Below are 19,361 nucleotides of genomic sequence, written 5' to 3'. Positions count from 1 at the left end.
ATAAATAAAATTTGTTTGTACGGCTTTATCTACGTAAGCCAGTTTTGTTATGTTTTTTTCGTTTAATTCCTTATTTTTTGTATATTTTTTCTCTTTGCTCCTTATAGACCAATGTCAAATATACCGTACCTATATTCTGTGACTTGATAGTTTTGTTGGCTTTTATTTGTTGATTTTGTTTGTAGCTCGTTGCAGTTATGTATGTATCACACACGTGCTTGACTCTATGTAAACACAAGGTCCGCTTAACTCTTTTATGTGCTTGTTGCTGTTTTTGTTAATATCCCATAGTTGTTTACACAAGCACATGACAAAAACAGCAGCAGCAACAACATTAACAAGATATTCTAGTTGTCCGCATTGGCCACAAGATTAACTTTATGTATGTAGTTGCTTTTAGACATATGCTGAAAGTCTAATGATTTTTTTCTTTTTTTTTGTTTTTTTTTTTTTAGCTGGCACGTGTATTTTTGGTTACCATATAAGGTCCTCGATTAAATGCCGAAACACCAAATTATTGCCATGAAAATTTGTAAAGTTTTTCTTTTATTTATTTTTCCTTTTTTTGTAACGTTTTTACCTGTTTGTTTGTCATTTTTTTGTAACGTAAACATCGTTCGCAATTTAACTCTTCCGTATTCATTATAGGATAACGAAGTATATCAGAAGACAGAAAATTTTCATCGTCATCGTCTAAGTAAAGTTCTTGTTTACACGAAATGGATAAAAAAAATTTTAAAAGATTTTGATGAAAATCAAACGCCAGGGGTGGTCGTTTTATAGTAATCGTTATCGAGCTAAAGGCGAAAGCAAAAACAATACGTTCGGCTTTTGTGTCAATAGCACTCGATTGCTCTGGCGTGCCTTAATTCTAGTCCAATTAATTCAATTTCTGATCACGTAAAGTTTAATACTAATACTATTATGCAACAGCTGTTCGGGAAATTCTAATAAAAAAAGAGTCCAACAATTTAAGGAAAAAAATGGAAAATAAGCTATTGTTTGTATTACGATGCGTTAACAGTAGGGCCCCGTTAGTCTGCTTTAATGACCCACGCGGTTTTTGCAAATGCTTATGGTGATGTCATATCCCTACGGATCCTACTTATGTTCTATTGCTACAGATCTTATGAAACTCTAAGTAAACTACTTATCTCCTCAGTTCAAATTCGCGGATCCTCTGTTTGATGATCTTGCCTGGCACTAAAAAATTACTCTATCCGTCTCCTAGGCGTACTAGGAGTTTGTCCAATGATCACAGATGTTATCAACTTGCGATTTGAAGAAGAAGAAGAAGAAAATGCTCTTATCAGTTCGTCGAAACCTATGTCTGATATGATCGGCAATGCCAATCGGTTTTCAATTACATTTGACGTCAGCCGTTAAAAATCTCCCTTTATCGTTTTTTTTTTTTCAAATGCTCTTTTGAGCAAAGGACCGCTCAACAATTTTGTGCAGGTTAGTAGTGATCGGAAGAAAACGAACTCTTGCACGAACTTGCATGCGTTAGCACTCCCCGTATGCGTGCTTTCAACGTATCGTGAACTGGTCTTGCCGCTTCGGTGGTTGTATACAAAAGCGATTGTGTTCTCATTCCCCCTTTTCGGCGAAATTGTAAATGTTTTTTTTTTGAGTAACAAATTGTTCAAATCGGTTTGAAAAATGAAACGTAAGATTATTTTGTTGGTAAATCTTGAGTTCTTCCGGGATCTTCCAAAACATTGGAAGGCCATGCAAAACAAGGAATCATTTCCTTAGCTTTGTCGTATATCCTTTTTGTTGTTTAAAAATATGAAAATAATTTTTGATGCATATTAAAACTTCAAACCCTTAAATTATTAAATCTGTTCATTTCTTTGATGTGAATTAAGAAACGTTTTTGTATTTTCAGCAAACCCAACGGAATATTAATTCTAAATAATGACATATGTCAATATAATTACTTTATGCCAGTATCGTTGTAATTATTCGCAAGAAAATGTCTATTTCATTGGAAAACGTATGAATTTTTCATATTGTTACGTGGAAAATGGTCCTTGTAAACAGAAGTAACCCAATGTTTATTGCATTATTTGCTAAAAATAATACACCCACTGTTAATAGGAATTTTATAATATTAGGTGCTTTACATTTATCGAGAAAAATTGGTACAATGTACATCCAATTCTTTTTACACGGCAGATGCGTTCCTTTGAAATCTGCGCAAAAAAAATCTTATATAAAAATAAATGTTGTATATGTTAAATTTGAAAATATTTTCCAGAACCTTAAAAAATCGTGTGAGATAGAAAACTCCAAATATTTTCCCAAAAAACCGCGCAAAAAAAGTAATAATAAAGTCCATATTATACATTTATAAAACGAAAACCCTTAATTTTTATTGCAAAAAAAAAAATTAAAACAAGTAATAACATTAAGGTCGGACAAGACCGACCTTTATATACCCTACACAACATTCTCTATCACAATTATTATTATTACTCTAGAAAACAAAAGTTACATCTTGTTTTTATATGAAGGCATATTTTTCAAATGCGTGTTTATGGGGACCACCCAAACGCAACCTAATGTAGTACAAGTTTGATGCTTACCAAAAATAGACGTAGATAGTAAAAATTTTGTCGAGTCCATTTTTATATGAATTTACTTTATTATTATGGGTCAATATTCATCGCCAAATATGGAAACTTAGACTTTTCTGGTCTACAAAGAATCAATTTTCGTGAAAATCCTTATTAGCGAAGAATCCAAATGTTAGGGCGAGACGGGCCAAATTTTGTACAGTCAATTTTTTTATGTTAAATTACTATTGTTATATAATTTTCATCAATAGGCATTGAAAATTTCACCCCTTTGTCGTATGAACTTTAGTTTTTGTTATAGGAGAGGGGGTTCAAAAGAGGATCGATCCAAAGTTTTCATACGAATTTCAAACGCACAAACACTACTATTTAGTCACTTTTGCCGAAAAGTTTTCAAAACTGAAATTTTTTTTCACATAACAACTCTTCAAAATAGGGCCCTATACGGGGACCGACCCGATTAATTTTCAATACCTTTCGTTTTTGATGAAAGCACGTCAGTGTACCAAATTTCACCGAGACATCTTAAAAATTCTATCTTATACATGGAAACATATGCACAGACATCAGAGGGACGGACGGACAGGCAGGCTTAGATCAATTCAGATAATGATTATGAATCGATCGGTATAATAAGAGCAAGGTCTATCTCAAGCCCTTCTGCGTGTTAGATACGACCGCACTAACATAATATAGCCAACACTTCTACAATAAGAAGGGGGTATAAACAATGTAGAAGGCTGATAGACAAGCTGTAAGTTGCAAGCTGTAAGAACAAAATTAAAGACAAGCTTATAGCTAAGATTTCCTCTGTCAGTCTGTTCGACATGTTTTTTTGTGCTTCTATACGCTTCTCTTTTGACAACCAAGCTCTAAGCTATAACAGATCAGCACCTAATTCCAAATTGATCGGCGTAATAATTCTCAAGGTCAACCTCAATGCCTTCTACGTATTGCATTCATCAATGCATACTTAACACATCCTTCTTCTTCAAGCGGTGTAGTGGTGGGTAAAAATTTCACGAAGTTTTTTCTTGACCTAATTTAAGAGACAAGTTAAAAATATGAAGCTTTAGTGTCTAAACTATTGTAACTTTAAACTCATCAGAGCTCAAACAAATAATTAAATTTTTTCACTCCAAGAATAGATGCATCCTAAGAGTAGACATATATACATACATATATATTTGTAGAATGTTAAGTGGATATAATAGTAGTAATAGATAACAAACAATGCAAAACTCCCCGGGATAAGAAATGAAAAGATACATAAATGATCAAAGATTACATGTTGGCATAGAGCCAATAAAAAAATTTGCACAAATACCTAACAGCACAGGCGGAGTGACGGATGAGAGAGGGCTCATCTTTTTCTCAAACTTTACTCCGAAAAAAGCAAAAAAAGAAAACTACATCATACATACACTAGTAACTTACTATAACTCAACAATTGTTGTTAAGCTACCAAGACTTGTCTTGTGCTATTCTAAAGGTTATGAATGAAGTAAACTAACGTTTGCGAGAAAAACTTGAAATTTGTTTATAAATAACTATGTTTTCAGTATTGCTCTTTCAAAAAAAAGAAATAAAAGGCAATTATTTTATTTGGTCTTTAAGAGAAAACCTTTAAATTTAAACAATTTTATGTTGTCGATATTTATTGTTGATATCGGTTTAAATATTTTTCTTTTTTAAAGTTCATTGCAAAAATATAACGATTTCTCAAAATAAAGCGTTGCACGGGAAGTAGTCGAATTATTATACACTACATCGTTTGTGGTGCAGGGTATATTAAATTTATGCGAACGTATGTAACACTCAGAAGGGCTTAAGATAGAGCTACCTTTTAAATCGATTGATTGCAGCGATTGACTCAGTGAATGATTATGAATCGATCTCAGTGCCTGTCCATCTGTCTGTCTGCTTGTTCGTCTGATTTTTGTTCATGTAAATTTTTTTCAAGCTACAGGGCGCAATTCTTCAGAATTCTTTTGTTGAAATTTGATGCACTAACGTGTTTTGGATCAAAGGCACTTTTTCGCCCACTTCCCATATACCCTCATTATACAGAAAAAAATTACATATTTCCAAAATTTCTCGACAAAAATGGTGAAGTGATTGGTTTGAAAACTTTCCACCGGTTAGCGTAATTTTTTGAACCTAAGCAAAAAGGGCTAATTTTCAATGCTTTATGATGAAAATCATATAATAAGGTAAAAAAAATAACTAAACCAAATTTGGTTAATATCAGCCTATTTTTCGACTCCTACTGACTTTATAGGGCAGAAAAGTGTAAGTTTTAATATAATCTGATGAAAATTAACCAATAATAGTAATTCGATATAAAAGTTAACTGTGCATGTACCTCACTTTTTGAATCTCTTAGGCACAATGTTCTTACGAAAAGTAAGCCATTATTTGCAAAGAGGTTTAATTTTCAAAATACATTTCCGTAATACCAAGTTCATTTAAAAGTAAGGTATAATTTTTATGTTCTATGTCAAAATTGTTATGGATGATGTGGCATAGGGTATTTAATAGTCGGCCTACACCACTTGTTTTCAATAGGGTATGTTCTTGGACCACATTTAATTCAAATATCTCAAAAATTGCAAGCCGTATCGTAAATACGAGAAAGTAAGACAGACAGACGGACAAAGGAGCTTAACTTGATTCTGAAGTAATCGCTATCATAAGAGGTGGGTCTGTCTCAAGCGCTTCTCTATCTTGGATACATTCATACAAAAACTTAATGTATCGTTGTAACACAAGTGATGTAGGGTATAAAACAGTCTTCGATCGTGCCTCTTAAGCCTAAACATAGCAAACTCTCAATATTTTGCTGCTTGTATGTTGAACACGGGAAAAGGGGACAGCCAGAAGATCAGGTGGACCGACGCACCGACAAGTTGAAAATGTTATAGGGCATAATAAAACAAAAAAAAAAAAGAATGCTTTCTTTCTATTTAAAATTTATTTTAATTTTTTCTTTTATTTAGCGTACATTTTATGAAAAATTTCACACACGAAAAAAGTGAAATTTTTTCTAAGCTTAAGTAGGAATTCCATAGAAGATGCATACATTTCACATTATAATCCATTAAGTTTAATAATAATTTTTAAAATATAATTGAGAATAACTGCCTTTGTCATGTGCAGATAGGTGTTATTGTGCATACAATATTCATACACACATATATGCATACAAAATACCTATATACATATTATTACATATGTATACATATACATATATATATATATATCTCCCATGCATATGAATGGTGACGCACTCTCGTGAAGCGTCCAAAATTACAATACAATAGAAAAGCCTTTCGGATAACTAAGTTGTTGTAAGCTTTAGGTATAATTTTTAAATCACTTTTGTATTATTATTATTATTATTATTATTATTATGAGTCTTGATATTGTTGTTTTTATTGTTGTTATCATTTCATTAGTCAAGTGATTGTGTTAAGTGCTTTTTGTATTCAAATGTAATTTAAGCGTTTACCCAAATTCTCATATAACGTTACATAAATTAATGCAGACCATACCGCTAATAAAATAACTAAAGAGATATGACATATGAGAACAGAAGGAAACATAGATATGATGGAATCGGTGTGGAACATAAATTTGAATAAATATTAATTTAAATGTCACAGAGCGAGGGTACGAGATCTTTTATGAGAATATTATTTTCATTTATTCCCCAACACGGTAGCCATTGCGTTGCGATAATACCGAATCTGGATTTTTCAATTCCATTGCCAATTTATAGCCCAATTCGGGGCGACGATCACGACCTTCAGCCATAGCTTTAATCTAAAATTCAAAGTTATATGTACGCATGTCTTAGAGAGAACTTTGCAAAATGCATCAATTACGGCATACCTCATTCGATTGAACGATAACACCATGACTGCTAACCACTTTCTCCTTAGTGTTTTCAATATCTTTGAAATCGGTACCACGGCAGCAATCATCGATCAAAATGGTACGATAGCCCACCGAAAGAGCATCTACAGCTGTTGCTCCTTGAATGTTTAAAATAAAAAGTTAATTTAAAAAAGATGTTTCTATTATTGCTCACATACATACCCACGCATACGTCATAGGCGAGACCGCATACATATATGTCCGTAGTTCCTTTCATTTTCAATTGAGCATTTAACGTAGTATCAGAAAGTTTTTTATTGTCCCAAAATACTGAATACGAGTCCACTTCCGGATTAGTGCCCTTATATACTTTGATGCCATTATCCATTACTTTGAGATCTTTATGCAACTCAGCGCCCCAAGAGTCTTGGACACAATGACGCGGCCATAGACGTTGCTTCATGGGAGGAGGGCCAGCAAAGATGACAGTATCAAATACTTGAGCCGAATCGGCATCAATCTTTAAAAAACGACGAATAAATTAAAAAAAAAAAACAAAAGAAGAAAAAACATATTCTTACAGGCGATGTTTCATCTAAAGGTCTCATTTTAACATTATCTATAAAGGATACATGATCACTGGGATGCCAATCCAGTGAATAGAACACCGCATCAAAGTCCACAGTATCTAAGAGATTGTTGACAGGTTCCAATATCTAAAATAAATAAAAAAACGTGCAAAATTACACAGAATATATATATAGTGAACCAGAAAGTTGGAATAAGAGCGGGGAGTGAAAGCTACCTAGAAAGAAGACTCTATTCGCCTTAGGAATAAGTTAGGGAACTTTTTGCCTGTATCGCCATCACCTTAGCCTGACTGGCGTTACCTTCGCCTAGATTATTTGCATGACCGCATGAACACACACTTTCAAACCCCTCAGCAGACGCTATGACTCGCTAAGTTATGATACAAAAGGTTTAGACACTTCGGAGACAAGGGAACCGTACAGAAGCACAAAAAACATATCGAACAGACTGACAGAGGAAGTCTTAGTTATAAGCTTCTCTTTAATTTTGTTCTTACAGCTTGCAACTTACAGCTTGTCTATCAGCCTTCCACATTGTTTATACCCCATTCTTATTATAGAAGTGTTGGGTATATTATGTTAGTGCGGTCGTATGTAACACGCAGAAGGGCTTGAGATAGACCTTGCTTTTATTATACCGATCGATTCATAATCATTATCTGAATTGATCTAAGCTTGCCTGTCCGTCTGTCCGTCTGACATCTGTCCATGTAAACAGGTTGCAATTTTTGACATATTTTGATGGAATTGGGTGTACTGAAGAAGGACACGCGCTATTGAAAACGGTTCGGATCGATCAATCCACTTTTTCGACAACTACCCATACAAGGGCTTTTCAAAATAAGGCGAAAAAATGGCATTTCTTCAAATTTCTTGGCAAAAGTGGCTGATTGGTAATGCTTCGGCATTCCAAATTGGTGTGAAAACTTTCGGGCGGCTGTAGAAATTTTTTGAACCCCCTTCCATATAATCGTTCCTACGAAAATTGAAGCTTTTCATGCTAAAAAGGTCAAATTTCCAATATTTCATGGTGAAAATTAGCTCGTAAAAGTAAATTGACAGAAAATGTATCTTACCGAATTTGGACCAACTAGGTTCGCTGCTTATAAGGATTCTTAGGAAACCTTAAACCAAGAAGGTCTAACAGTCAATGGTTTGTGATGCAAATTTGATTGTGATAGTAATTAAATAAAAAAAAAATTAAGTGGACCTGATTTGAACCAAATATGTCTATTTCTTGGTCCCCCTCCATGTAAAACATGTCTTGAGTAGTAGGCTTAATTTCTAATATTTCATGATGAAAATTAATTCATAGTAGCGTTTCAGCAAAAAAATTAACGTTAGGGAATTTGGACCATATAGGTCTATTGTTTTTGGACCCCACTATATATATATATATGTAGGTGCTATCACGAAACGCAAACTCTTATATCGGGAGATGCTCTAACCATCCACCATCCAGGCTTTCAGGACAATTATCGCTTTGCGTAAAAACACTGCGTACTCTTTGGAAACATTTGGATAACTGTGCTAGACGAAATGGTGTAGGGTATTTAATAATCGGCCCTGCCCGATTATAATGTCTCTACTTGTTTTATAATAAACGAGACGCCTAACGAGTTACGGCTCCAAGTTAGAAAGGAGAATAAGTATGAGACATCTCCCATAAGGGAGAAATGCGGTTCGGAGTTTCCTGCCAAGTCTGTTTTTTACAGACGTAATTTAGTCGACATAGCACATCTAGTTCGCAACCTATCGCAACCACCACGGAATTCTCCAATGTGGGCTTAACAAGTGCAGTAAGCAACCTCTTACTAATATAAGAGTCGTTACATACGTAGGACCAACGTCTTACAAATCTTAGCAGAGGTTTCACTTAGTTAAAGGAGGCTTAGACTTGCAACCTAAAACTTAATTTAGAATCAAACATAATCACCAAAACCATGAAGTTCGAAACAGAGTCCACCTGATGGATATCAATATAATAGCCCATAGCTTTCCCGTCGTTTTCTCACCGTAGTTACCATTCCGTTATTACATCCTTTTGTGAAGTTATTTTTACTCCGCAAATCTTATTGTTGTACTTGTTGGGTCTTTTTTTTACCGTTGCAATGGCTCGGATGACATTATGATTTACCCAACATAAAAGTGCTTCGAATTGCAGCGACCAGTTTATATGAAGAATGCATCGAAATTTTTAAATCTGTTCCCAATATTGTTTCAATCATTTAAAAATTGCCAAAGTGCATGTGAATGGACGGCATTGAATTGCATGCTCACACAATGGACAAAAGTATTATACAATATCGAAGCGATATTAAAGGAAATACACCATTTCCTTCTTTCGGTAATACTTGATTTCCTCTTCAAAAGCGCTTAAGAGAAATTGGCAACAAGGTCGGAAACACTATCTATAACATATGACAAATATTAATACCATTAAAAAAAAAAAAAAAAAAAAAACACGGAAAAAAACCACAAGAATATTTACTGCTTATAGATACTAACTAATTGTGTGTGTGGCACATATACATATTTACATGCATATGTATACGTATTACACTTGAATATTGTACGGAAGCGATGCGTATAAATAAAGTATAAACATCCGTATTATTGCCGTTGTTATGATAAAATTTATTTGCCCTTCTATCTCCTTTCTTTTTTTTTCTCCCCCTCACTTTCTATCTGTTCCTTCCTCCCTCTCTCACTCTCATCCTTTCTATTTTGCTCTATATACAAATTCAAACTTGTATTATTCAGATTTTCAGAAGTCATAACATTACAACAACGTACGCCTATACATATGTTACATAAACATATCTATTTATAAAAATTTCCTAAAAAGAGCCTTGCGTAGATTGCATGTTACATATATTATATATTATATATATATATATATGCATATATATATATTGCATATTACATATATATATATATGTGTAAAATATAACTGCATCCGATGTCGCTTGCTCTTAGATATAATAAATTTATTATTAAAACGTTACTCACCTCATGTCCTTTCTGCTGTGCACTGCAATTACTTATATCCAGAGAACCACTTATAAAGTCATTTTGTACATCAACAATGAGGAACGCGTTCACAGGACGTACAATCTGTAAAATGAGGAGAATAAGAATAGCAATCTTAAGTTATGCACATTTCACTGTTAAATGATTTCAAGGATTCCTTCATAAACATAAAATCAAAATAAATTTATTTGGAAAAAAAATATTTTGCTTTGGCTTTTTCTTTCCTTTTAAAGCAATTCAACTGTCATGGAAAGGCGCTCACTTTGCCAATAAACTAGAAAATTGTTTACGGTTAAAAAAGCACATACACGCGCACACCACTATATATATTGTACGTATACATATCAAGTGATTACGTGAGTTAGTTTTTATGTTAAGATAATAAATTTTATTTCAAAATATCGCAATCGTATTGCTAATGACGAGTCGTCAGTGATTCTGCCAATCACTACATCTTTAAATTTCCAAGATATATATTATTCGCGTTATTTACTCTTCAATTTAACAGAGCTTTATATGTTTGAACAAGTGCTACAAGTACTACGATGCTAAACTGCTTGAATAAATAATATCTTAAAGCTCTTTAGCTCAGCTAAAATTTTGATGTCTTTGTTAACTTGAGCACCACATTTTTCCGATAAATAGTTTTTAAAGAAAAATTTCCTACAAATGTGATCTAAACAAATAAGAGAATTAATTGTATTCTGACCGCAAGCGAACCGTCATTTTAAACAAATAAGAACATTATAGTCGAGCAAGGGCGACCATGAATAAATTTTCATTATAACACATTAACAATTGGACCCTTTTAGTAAATAATATTTTTGTTCTTTCTGAGAATTCTTATGTGCGGCGGCATTCAAAAAATTAATTTACAGTAAAATTAATTTCTTTATCAATTTTCTATTATGAACCAATCTTACCCATGATATATTGAAATACCATATAAATATTCAGTTTTCGTAGGAACACTTGTATGAGTGCTTTTCGCACCGAGTTACGATATCGAAATACTATTAGTCATCAACTTTTGGTCGAGAAATTTTGATAATTGCAAAATTTTTTTTCATATAACGACTTTTCAGAAGAAGACATTATATGTGGAGTGATAGAAAAAGTGGAGCGATCCGAACCATTTTCATTAGCGTTCGTTTTTGGGTTAAAGCATGTCATCAGAATATCTCAAAAATTGCAATCGGAAGCTTGAACACAAAAATACATGGGCGGACGAACGGACAAACAGCCTTTGAATCAGAATCCCTTTCTGTTATAATAAAAGGTGGGTGGGTCTAGTTTAAGCCTTTCGGGCTGTTCGGGCTTACGTAGATACGAAGTTAACACATATGGTGTACGCTAAAACGAAAAATTAAATTTCCCTACTTTATCACGATTTATATTGCACTGTGGGTGCGCCTTTTTAGTGATTTAACCCATTTTCAAAGTCTATTTCCGCGTGATAATTGCTAATATTTTTGCCCAATTTGAAGCAGATATCTGCAGGTAAGAACATGTAGAGTTTATGTGGAGTCTGAAATTCCTTTTGTTTTGATAAAAGCATGAAATTTCAATATTAGTTAATAATCAATAGGCGTGGCCTACTTTTTTTCGCATTTTTCTACACGTATAGCAGGACTACTCTTAGAATATAACTGCAAAATCACCGAAGGACAAGGGTCCGGCTGTCCGGCTGTCCGTCTGTCCTTCTATGTAATATTCATTATAAACATTCTTTTGGCCGCAAGAATGAAGCTATCGACTTCAAATTTTGCTGAAACATTGGAAGTTCTTGCACGCACGTTGATATAGAAGATGGGCCAAATCGATCGAAAGACACGTCCACAGCACCACGTGAACTGACAACACCTCTGTTTTTCAAAAAGAATAAAAAATTGGTCTTTTGCTCATTGCTCACAGACTATACAAAAATTTGAACCCATATTCTATGAGCGTGCTGTAGCACCTGTGCAAAAATGGAAATTGACTCCGCCTACCCAATATTATAGTGCATCAAAATTAAATTTTTTTTTTCAATACCTTTTCAGAAACCCTATAAAGTATGTAAACTATTGGCAGGTTTCAAATTTGGAATGCATCTAAACACGTCCCTCTGTTCGTCTGTCCATACTCTACCGTTAGCGAAAATGAAGAAATCGCGTACAAATTTGCAAAAGAATTTGGGAGTAACTTGAACTTTTCCAAGGACCAACCTATAAGGACCACAAAAACTTTCAATTTGTAAATAGAAAAAAACCAATCTGGCCGATCCAATATTATAAAGCATGAAAATTTTGGTTTTTTAATTCTCTTGTCTCTTTTAAGATAACGTTGATGGGTGTAAGAGATTCGTCCCGAAGGAATTTAATTTTCTTACTTGTTCTCTTTTCTCTTGGTCTTTTTTAGAGCAACAGTGATGGGTATAAAAGATTCGATCACGACCGCATATAATATTCTTATTATTTTTTTTTTTTTTATTTCTTAAGTTAAGTTGACGAGCCATTTGCTGTATTGCCAGTGTATATCATTGATTGCTTTTGAATCAAACCAATTTCTACGACATGTTCATGGTATTACACAGATACGGACTTGGATATTATTCTAAAGTTGGTAATAAGTAGAAATGGTTGCTGTAGTGGAATTGCCTATGGTTGGTATTGATTTAATCTATTTTTTTTTGTATTTTTTAATAATGGACAGGAAATTAAAGGAAAGCGGTAATGCGTTTCGCGAGCGTTTTTGAAGGAAAACATTAGATTAAATTGATTATTTTAGCTTCTTTCGACAACACACTGAAGCCCATAAAATATTCAACGTTCAATATTTTTTTTTTTTAATATGACTAATCACTTAGGTGATGTTCTTTATATATGCGCAGCATGGTTATGGTCATAAAGAAGAGAGGAAAGAGAAATAAACCCAGAGTGGTCCAAGTGAGTCGTACAGTTACAACCAAGCATGATCATACCGACGTGAGATTTGAACCCGCTAACACCGACCCGGCAGTAGACACTCTTATATACTTAGGTGATATGTCTTAAGCGGAATAACTATCGAATTAAATTGTGTAAAAATATCATACGTACTTCTATCAGATTCGCATCTAGAATAGCGCAGGATCAGATGTTCCGTATTATGCACGATGCAACATAGATGACATCTATCAAAAGAATTAGAGGTAGGAGTAGGATATACGTGGCCATTAAATCGCTTATTAAGGGCCTTAGTATCTTTTGGGTCAAGGTCAACCTCGTGCTAATACACTTTATTAGGAATTGGAGGAAAATTATCCTTTGTCTAATGGAATTAGAACACCTTGCGGATAACATGGAGTGCATCGTGTGCAATTTAATTTAGGACTCACTAGAGCTCATAAAAATTGTTAGCTAAAATTGGACAATCCAAAGATTTGTGAGTAGTACGCAATCTTATTCGTGTCGTCAGATATATTACACCAAACATAATCTACTGGTAAAAATCTCTCAATATTTTTTCCCAAAGGCAATATAACACATATATCTACTACATGCTTACATATGTATATCACAAATGAGGATTAACTTGTGTATGCATCCTTGTATATATTCATCATAGCAAAGATTTTTTTCTTTTTTATGTAAACTAATTTTGGAAACGGAAATTATTTCAGTACCAACACATAAGCATAGACACAAAAAAGTGCACGAACGTGAGACAGACATATGAAAATACATCTACGTAAATCTGGCCTACCATACCTTTAAAAGCAAATGTAAAGAAAATTGCATGACTGCCTTGCTACATATAGTGCGTCCAAGTGTCTAGAATCTGCTACAGATTGAAAAACTTATACGATTTAACATTAACTCTATGTGGCGTTTGCTAACGTTATTACATTCAAAGGCAAGCATGTAATAAAGTTTGTCATTTCCTTTGCAACTTCAGACAGCTAGTGCAATGGATGACGACCGTAACGAAATGTCGAACAAAATTCAAAAGTAAACTGAGTTTCGCTCTCAACTTTGTAGCTTTCGCAAAACGAGCCAAAGTTAAGCACAAAGTTTTGATTGATTATTTAACTTCAATAGTGATTGAGCTTTTCCTTGTTCCTCTGGATCAAAATCCAAGACGATTAATTTCAGGTTCATTGTATCTATTATCGGTATAAAGGCTATCACATGGGCAAGTAATTAGGAACAAAGGATATTTCGACCAATAAGTCTTGCAATGCATTGTTTTCGAATTTTCTTGGTTCTCCAACTCGTCCATTGACATTAAAATCACCACCAAGAAAGGTCAAAATCATCGCATTTGAAAGTTTTATTTTGCATTACTTTATCATTTTCACCAGCAGTTGTCGCTGATCAAAATACATGCAAGCTCCTATGGTCATAATAACAATAATTGTAAAAATAAAATTTCACTTCTATAGACGAAAACAAGACGAAATATTACTTAGCTAGTGATTATGTCCACTCTTAAGAATCTTATATCACATTTTACTTCATGAGGTACTGATATATTTTAAAGTCTTTGCACCAGCTTTACATCAGACTCAATATAATATTAGTAGTCGGCTTTACTGGTTGGGGAAAAGCAAGAAAAAAAGAGTAAAACTTTGTTTCGCTTGGCTATCGGAGTTAATATCCATAGAATTTCATGCGTAAATTGATTTAAATAATTGTTCCACTCAATTATATCGGCTTGAAAAACAATTATACCTATAAAAATTAACTTTTTAGTGCATGGAAGTTACGATCGCGTCAATGTTCTGTAATTTTTTTTTTTTCTTTTTTTTTTTTTTTTTATATGTATAATCAATCGCTAAGGGGATATCTCCTATTCGTGTAATACGACGATCGTCAGACAGAAGGAAGGAAAGAGATAGAAATAGAGAGATGGTGGCCACCAGGTGACCTCATGAACAATCGCCTTTATCGACTGAGCACTCACTATAGCTGCAACCAAAGAAAACTCCACTGCACTTGAGACTTCAAGCGACGAACACTGAGTTGGTAGGTTAACGGTTCTTATCTACTCGGTTATTCCAGCGGATATTAATGCAAACTGCCAGGCAACGTGCGAAATAAACGAGTTATGGCAAAGGAAGTTTAGTGACGTGTACTGTTTAAAAAAAAAAAAAACCCTGTACTTGCAAACACTTCAACTTTATAAAAAAGAAAGAAAGAAAAAATAAACTCAACTAGACGATACAACGACTACAACGCTACTGTGATGTGGAAAAAGTAGAAAATTATAAGAAAAAAAAGTCAAGTAAGGATAATCTTCTTAATTTGAACTAAATACTCTCATAATACTCATTACAATTAACACAGTAATCATAAATTCAAACGAATATACACTATGTACACAGACCTGGAGAAAGTGATTATTCGAATTCGGCTTTTTCATGGCGAATTGGAAGCGTTTAAGGCGTACCTTCATAATTCATATAAGTCGCGTTATTTGTCAAGTCAAGTTTATTCGATTAATTTTTCTGTAATTTTTAATTAAATTCGGTATACTTCCACCAAAACCGGCTAAAGTAGCGAGAACACACGTTGCGCTAGCCAGCTTCACATGTTCAACATCTTTCCATATTAAAATGCTTTCCTTTAAGAGTTTAGGAATTCCCACAGCAAACTTCTGTACGTACTCTACCTGGATCGCTGCGCTGCTTTCCGTCACAACTCTGTAGCTCTTTGCCATTGTTAATTAATTCTTGGGTTGCTTTACGTACGTAATCTGTGCAAGCTTTAAATTCAATGAAAATTTTCTTAGAAAATCGTAGGAACATTTTAACGATTTCTATACTACAATTATTTCCCCTTAAAGGGAATCCCTTAAAAAATTAAATGCGCGTTTTAAATTTTCCTCCGGTTCCAGTAATATTTTTACCTGCAGGGTGTAGAATCCCTGCTAAGCAGCTTGAATTCTTGTTTAAATTGTTGCTAGTAATGGTGTCAACAACACTGCGTAAGGAGTGTGAATTCTTCCTTACATCGTCGGCAGCACTGCCAGTTGAATTCCTTAGACCCCCTGCTAAGGAGCTTGAATTCTTCTTTAAATTCTCAGTCTCTGCAACATTGGTAGCAGCATCTGTTGGAATCTCTGCTAAGGAGTTTGAATTCTTCACTAAATCCTCGACATCAACTACGTCTGTATTTTTCAAATTAAGTTAAATTCCCCTTCAAATTGGTAACAGTGGGTGCCAGTGTCGTATTGGATGTTGTATTTTCTAGCGGGTAGTTTGAACAGTTGGTTTTCTTCTTTCGCTCCTCCTTACTGGAGATCTAAGTAGACTTATTGCCCGTATTTGGTGGGGACTGCATGATAGAATTAAAAATTTTTTGTATATAATCATTGCTCAAAGCCTCCCTGACTTTGGCACCGGCATCTTGGAAAGACTTTGCTATTTTGTTAAATATTTTCTTTAAATTGTCATCACAAAATAATATTATGATTAGATAGAGTTTATTATGCAATAAACTACTGCTTACCACATTTGTCATAAAGCAAGAGAACACAAGCAAGACACATATCGCAATCACCAATTCAATGTTTCATTTGTCGTGAGAACTCTTCGCTTTAATAAATATTACAATAACTATAACTCTGATCGATTTTAACCATGTAAATGGAAATACGAGGTTTACGAGTATATCCAATAAGTTAAGACAAATACATATACGCATTTATTCAAATAATACCCGTTTGTTTGTATGTAATATGTACATGTACTTTAATATATTCTTTCACAGGAATAAAATGCAGTTATATTTGGAAATGCACATCGGAAAGATGATAAAATGTATTTGGATGTTTGTCTTGTCCATCGTTATGTAAGTTAGTTCGCCCGCTTTTGATTTCACTCGAAGCGACTGATGGATGAATCACCCCAAATAAGTAGAGGATTGCAATTTGTTTAAGCCTGCTAAAGTACAAATATTTTCCCAATGGACTCATTACACCCAGAATCCCGAATAAGGTCAAAACCGCGTCAGGGACTTTTTGTCTGGCAAGCAATGAAAGCAGTGCAATTTTGAGCTTTCCATGATCAGCGTCTATTTATACTGAATAACTAAATAACATTGAATGGAAAATTGTTGTTTTACGTAGGGAAAAATAAAAATCATCGTTGTCTATATTTATGTTTCGCACTTTACTTTGTCATTTTCATCAATTGATGTCCTGATTAAAATTTGTGCAATTACCAAAGTAGATGTACATGCAACTCTTTTTACGCGATTTTTTAAGCGGTTTTTTTAACGCGATCCTGATAAAACGCGTTTCGGCAATGGGAGCATTTTCTAAATCAATCTAAACCTGCCTATCCGTCTGGCCGTATGTGCGTCTGCGCGTCTGATCTCTGTCCTTGTAAATTTCTCTTCAAGCTTCTGGTCCCAATTTTTGAGAAACGAGGACGAATGTTATTGAAAATAATTTGGATCGGTTCACTTATTCGACCATTCCTCATTGAACGCCAAGTTGTTATATAGGGAAAATTGCAATTTTGAAAATTTCACAAAAGAAAAGTGGCTAAATAATATTACTTCGGCATTCTAAATTGGTATGAAAGCTTTGGACCTACTGGGGCAAATTTTGAACTGCATCTCATCTAATCGAAACTGAAGTTCCTATGACAAAAACGTCTAATTTGCAATGCTTCTCGATGAAGATCAGATCATTACTGTCATTTAAGATAAAAAAAATTAATTGTACCGAATTTGGACCAGCCACGCCTTTTTTTAGATCCTACCCTATACAACAATTTTTACGAAAAGAATTTTTTTAGAGCAGAACCGTCTAAATTTCAATATGTTATAATGAAAATTGATCCGTAACAGTAATATGATATAAAAATTAACAATACTGAATTTTTGAACCTCTTAGGAACAAACATTCGTACGGAAAGTAAGCCTTTATTTAAAAAGGAGGTACAATTTTTGATCAACTGTTCCATAATAAGGAAGTTGCTATAAAAACGGAATATAATTTTTGTGTTCTATTGCAAAAATAAGTTTTGCGTGGTGTAAAGCATTTAATAGTCGGCCTAGCTCGACTATAATACTGTCACTTGTTTTCGTAATAAAAATGAATTTTTGTTAATAAAATGTAATATGGATTTCATTATAATTTTTTGCTACGCTTTTTTGGGATAATTTTCGAAGATTTTTCACCTTAAGCGGTTTTTTAAAATTGCAGGACATACCCCAAACTTTACCATAAGTTATATATGTATTTTTATACTATATACTAGAAGCGTGTACCTACATATAATATAACTGAGCTTCGTATATAAAAACGTTTAGCTTATAGGTGCTAGATATCGTCTTAATATAGATAGAGTAAAAAGAGTATGACGTTTTCACAAACACGCACAAGTACAAAACATAAAAAACCGAAATCAAACTTTTTGATTTCACTTTCAAATAACTCTTTTCTGTTCGCTTCGAATTAAGAAACTTATTTCCGTAATTTTATTTATCGTATTGTTGTCTTGCAACTTTAACCTCACATCAGTCTTATTATTTTTTAAGTCTTTTTCATAAGCAGCGTCACATTGTCTATTTTAGCCCCCATTTAATTTGCAATGAAAAACAAACAAATTAAAAAATTTACAGAATTTCTGTAGCCTATTTTTGGGTGCTCGTTATACAATTTGCACGTGAAGATCACAAGACACTAGATCTATTATTTAACAGAATCGAATCCCTTTTGTCGATTAAGTTGGGCATTTGGTCTGTTATTTAAAAGAATCGAATCCCTTTTGTGGATTAAGCTGGGCATTTGGTCTGTCATTTAACAGAATCGAATCCCTTTTGTCGGTAAAGTTGGGCCTTTAACCGTGCTTATATGATTAATGTATCTTTCTCCGTTATAAAATTAATTTAATGTGCGAAGCAGTTGTAGGAATTGAAAAATTGCGAAAAAAATGAAAGAAAAGAAACTCAAATATATTAATTGAGTGAAAAATTGAGAAAATTTAAAAATATTTCAAATAAAAAGAGGATTTGTATATAAAATCATTATCTTAGATTTATTTTCACCATAAAATTCCATAACACTATATATGACAGGGAATTGAAAAAATCGTCCAGTCAAAATAATAATGTTTAATAATGTTTAATAAGGTTCCGATGTTTAACTCTGCTTATATTTAACATGTTTAAGAATGTTGAAGAATGCTTAATAATGTTTAATAAGGTTTTGGTATTGAGATACAAAAGCCTATTGCAAACAGAAAATGTTGGGTAAATTTATTTAAATATATAAGTACAATATTTAGGCGGTAGAGGAGTTG

General features: G+C 33.5%; 1 protein-coding gene across 1 annotated transcript in view; it reads right to left on the bottom strand.

Annotated features, from left to right (window-relative positions):
- Positions 1 to 5,829: 5,829 nt before the first annotated feature.
- The window catches only part of LOC119638108 (nicotinamidase), a 17,171-nt gene continuing 3,639 nt past the window's right edge, over positions 5,830 to 19,361 (bottom strand). Inside the window, exons 3-7 of the mRNA XM_038034734.1 lie at positions 10,064 to 10,168; positions 7,043 to 7,177; positions 6,684 to 6,981; positions 6,477 to 6,619; positions 5,830 to 6,407 (exon numbers count right to left, since the gene is read on the bottom strand). Of these exons, the coding sequence (XP_037890662.1) occupies positions 6,288 to 6,407; positions 6,477 to 6,619; positions 6,684 to 6,981; positions 7,043 to 7,177; positions 10,064 to 10,168 (801 nt within the window). The 3' untranslated portion in view covers positions 5,830 to 6,287. The remainder of the gene's footprint in view (positions 6,408 to 6,476; positions 6,620 to 6,683; positions 6,982 to 7,042; positions 7,178 to 10,063; positions 10,169 to 19,361) is intronic.

This window comes from Glossina fuscipes, unplaced genomic scaffold, assembly GCF_014805625.2.
Source record: "Glossina fuscipes isolate IAEA_lab_2018 unplaced genomic scaffold, Yale_Gfus_2 73, whole genome shotgun sequence".
Lineage (NCBI taxonomy): Eukaryota > Metazoa > Arthropoda > Insecta > Diptera > Glossinidae > Glossina > Glossina fuscipes.
The sequence above is the reverse complement of the archived record's forward strand: the minus strand, read 5'-3'. Positions and strand labels throughout refer to the sequence as shown.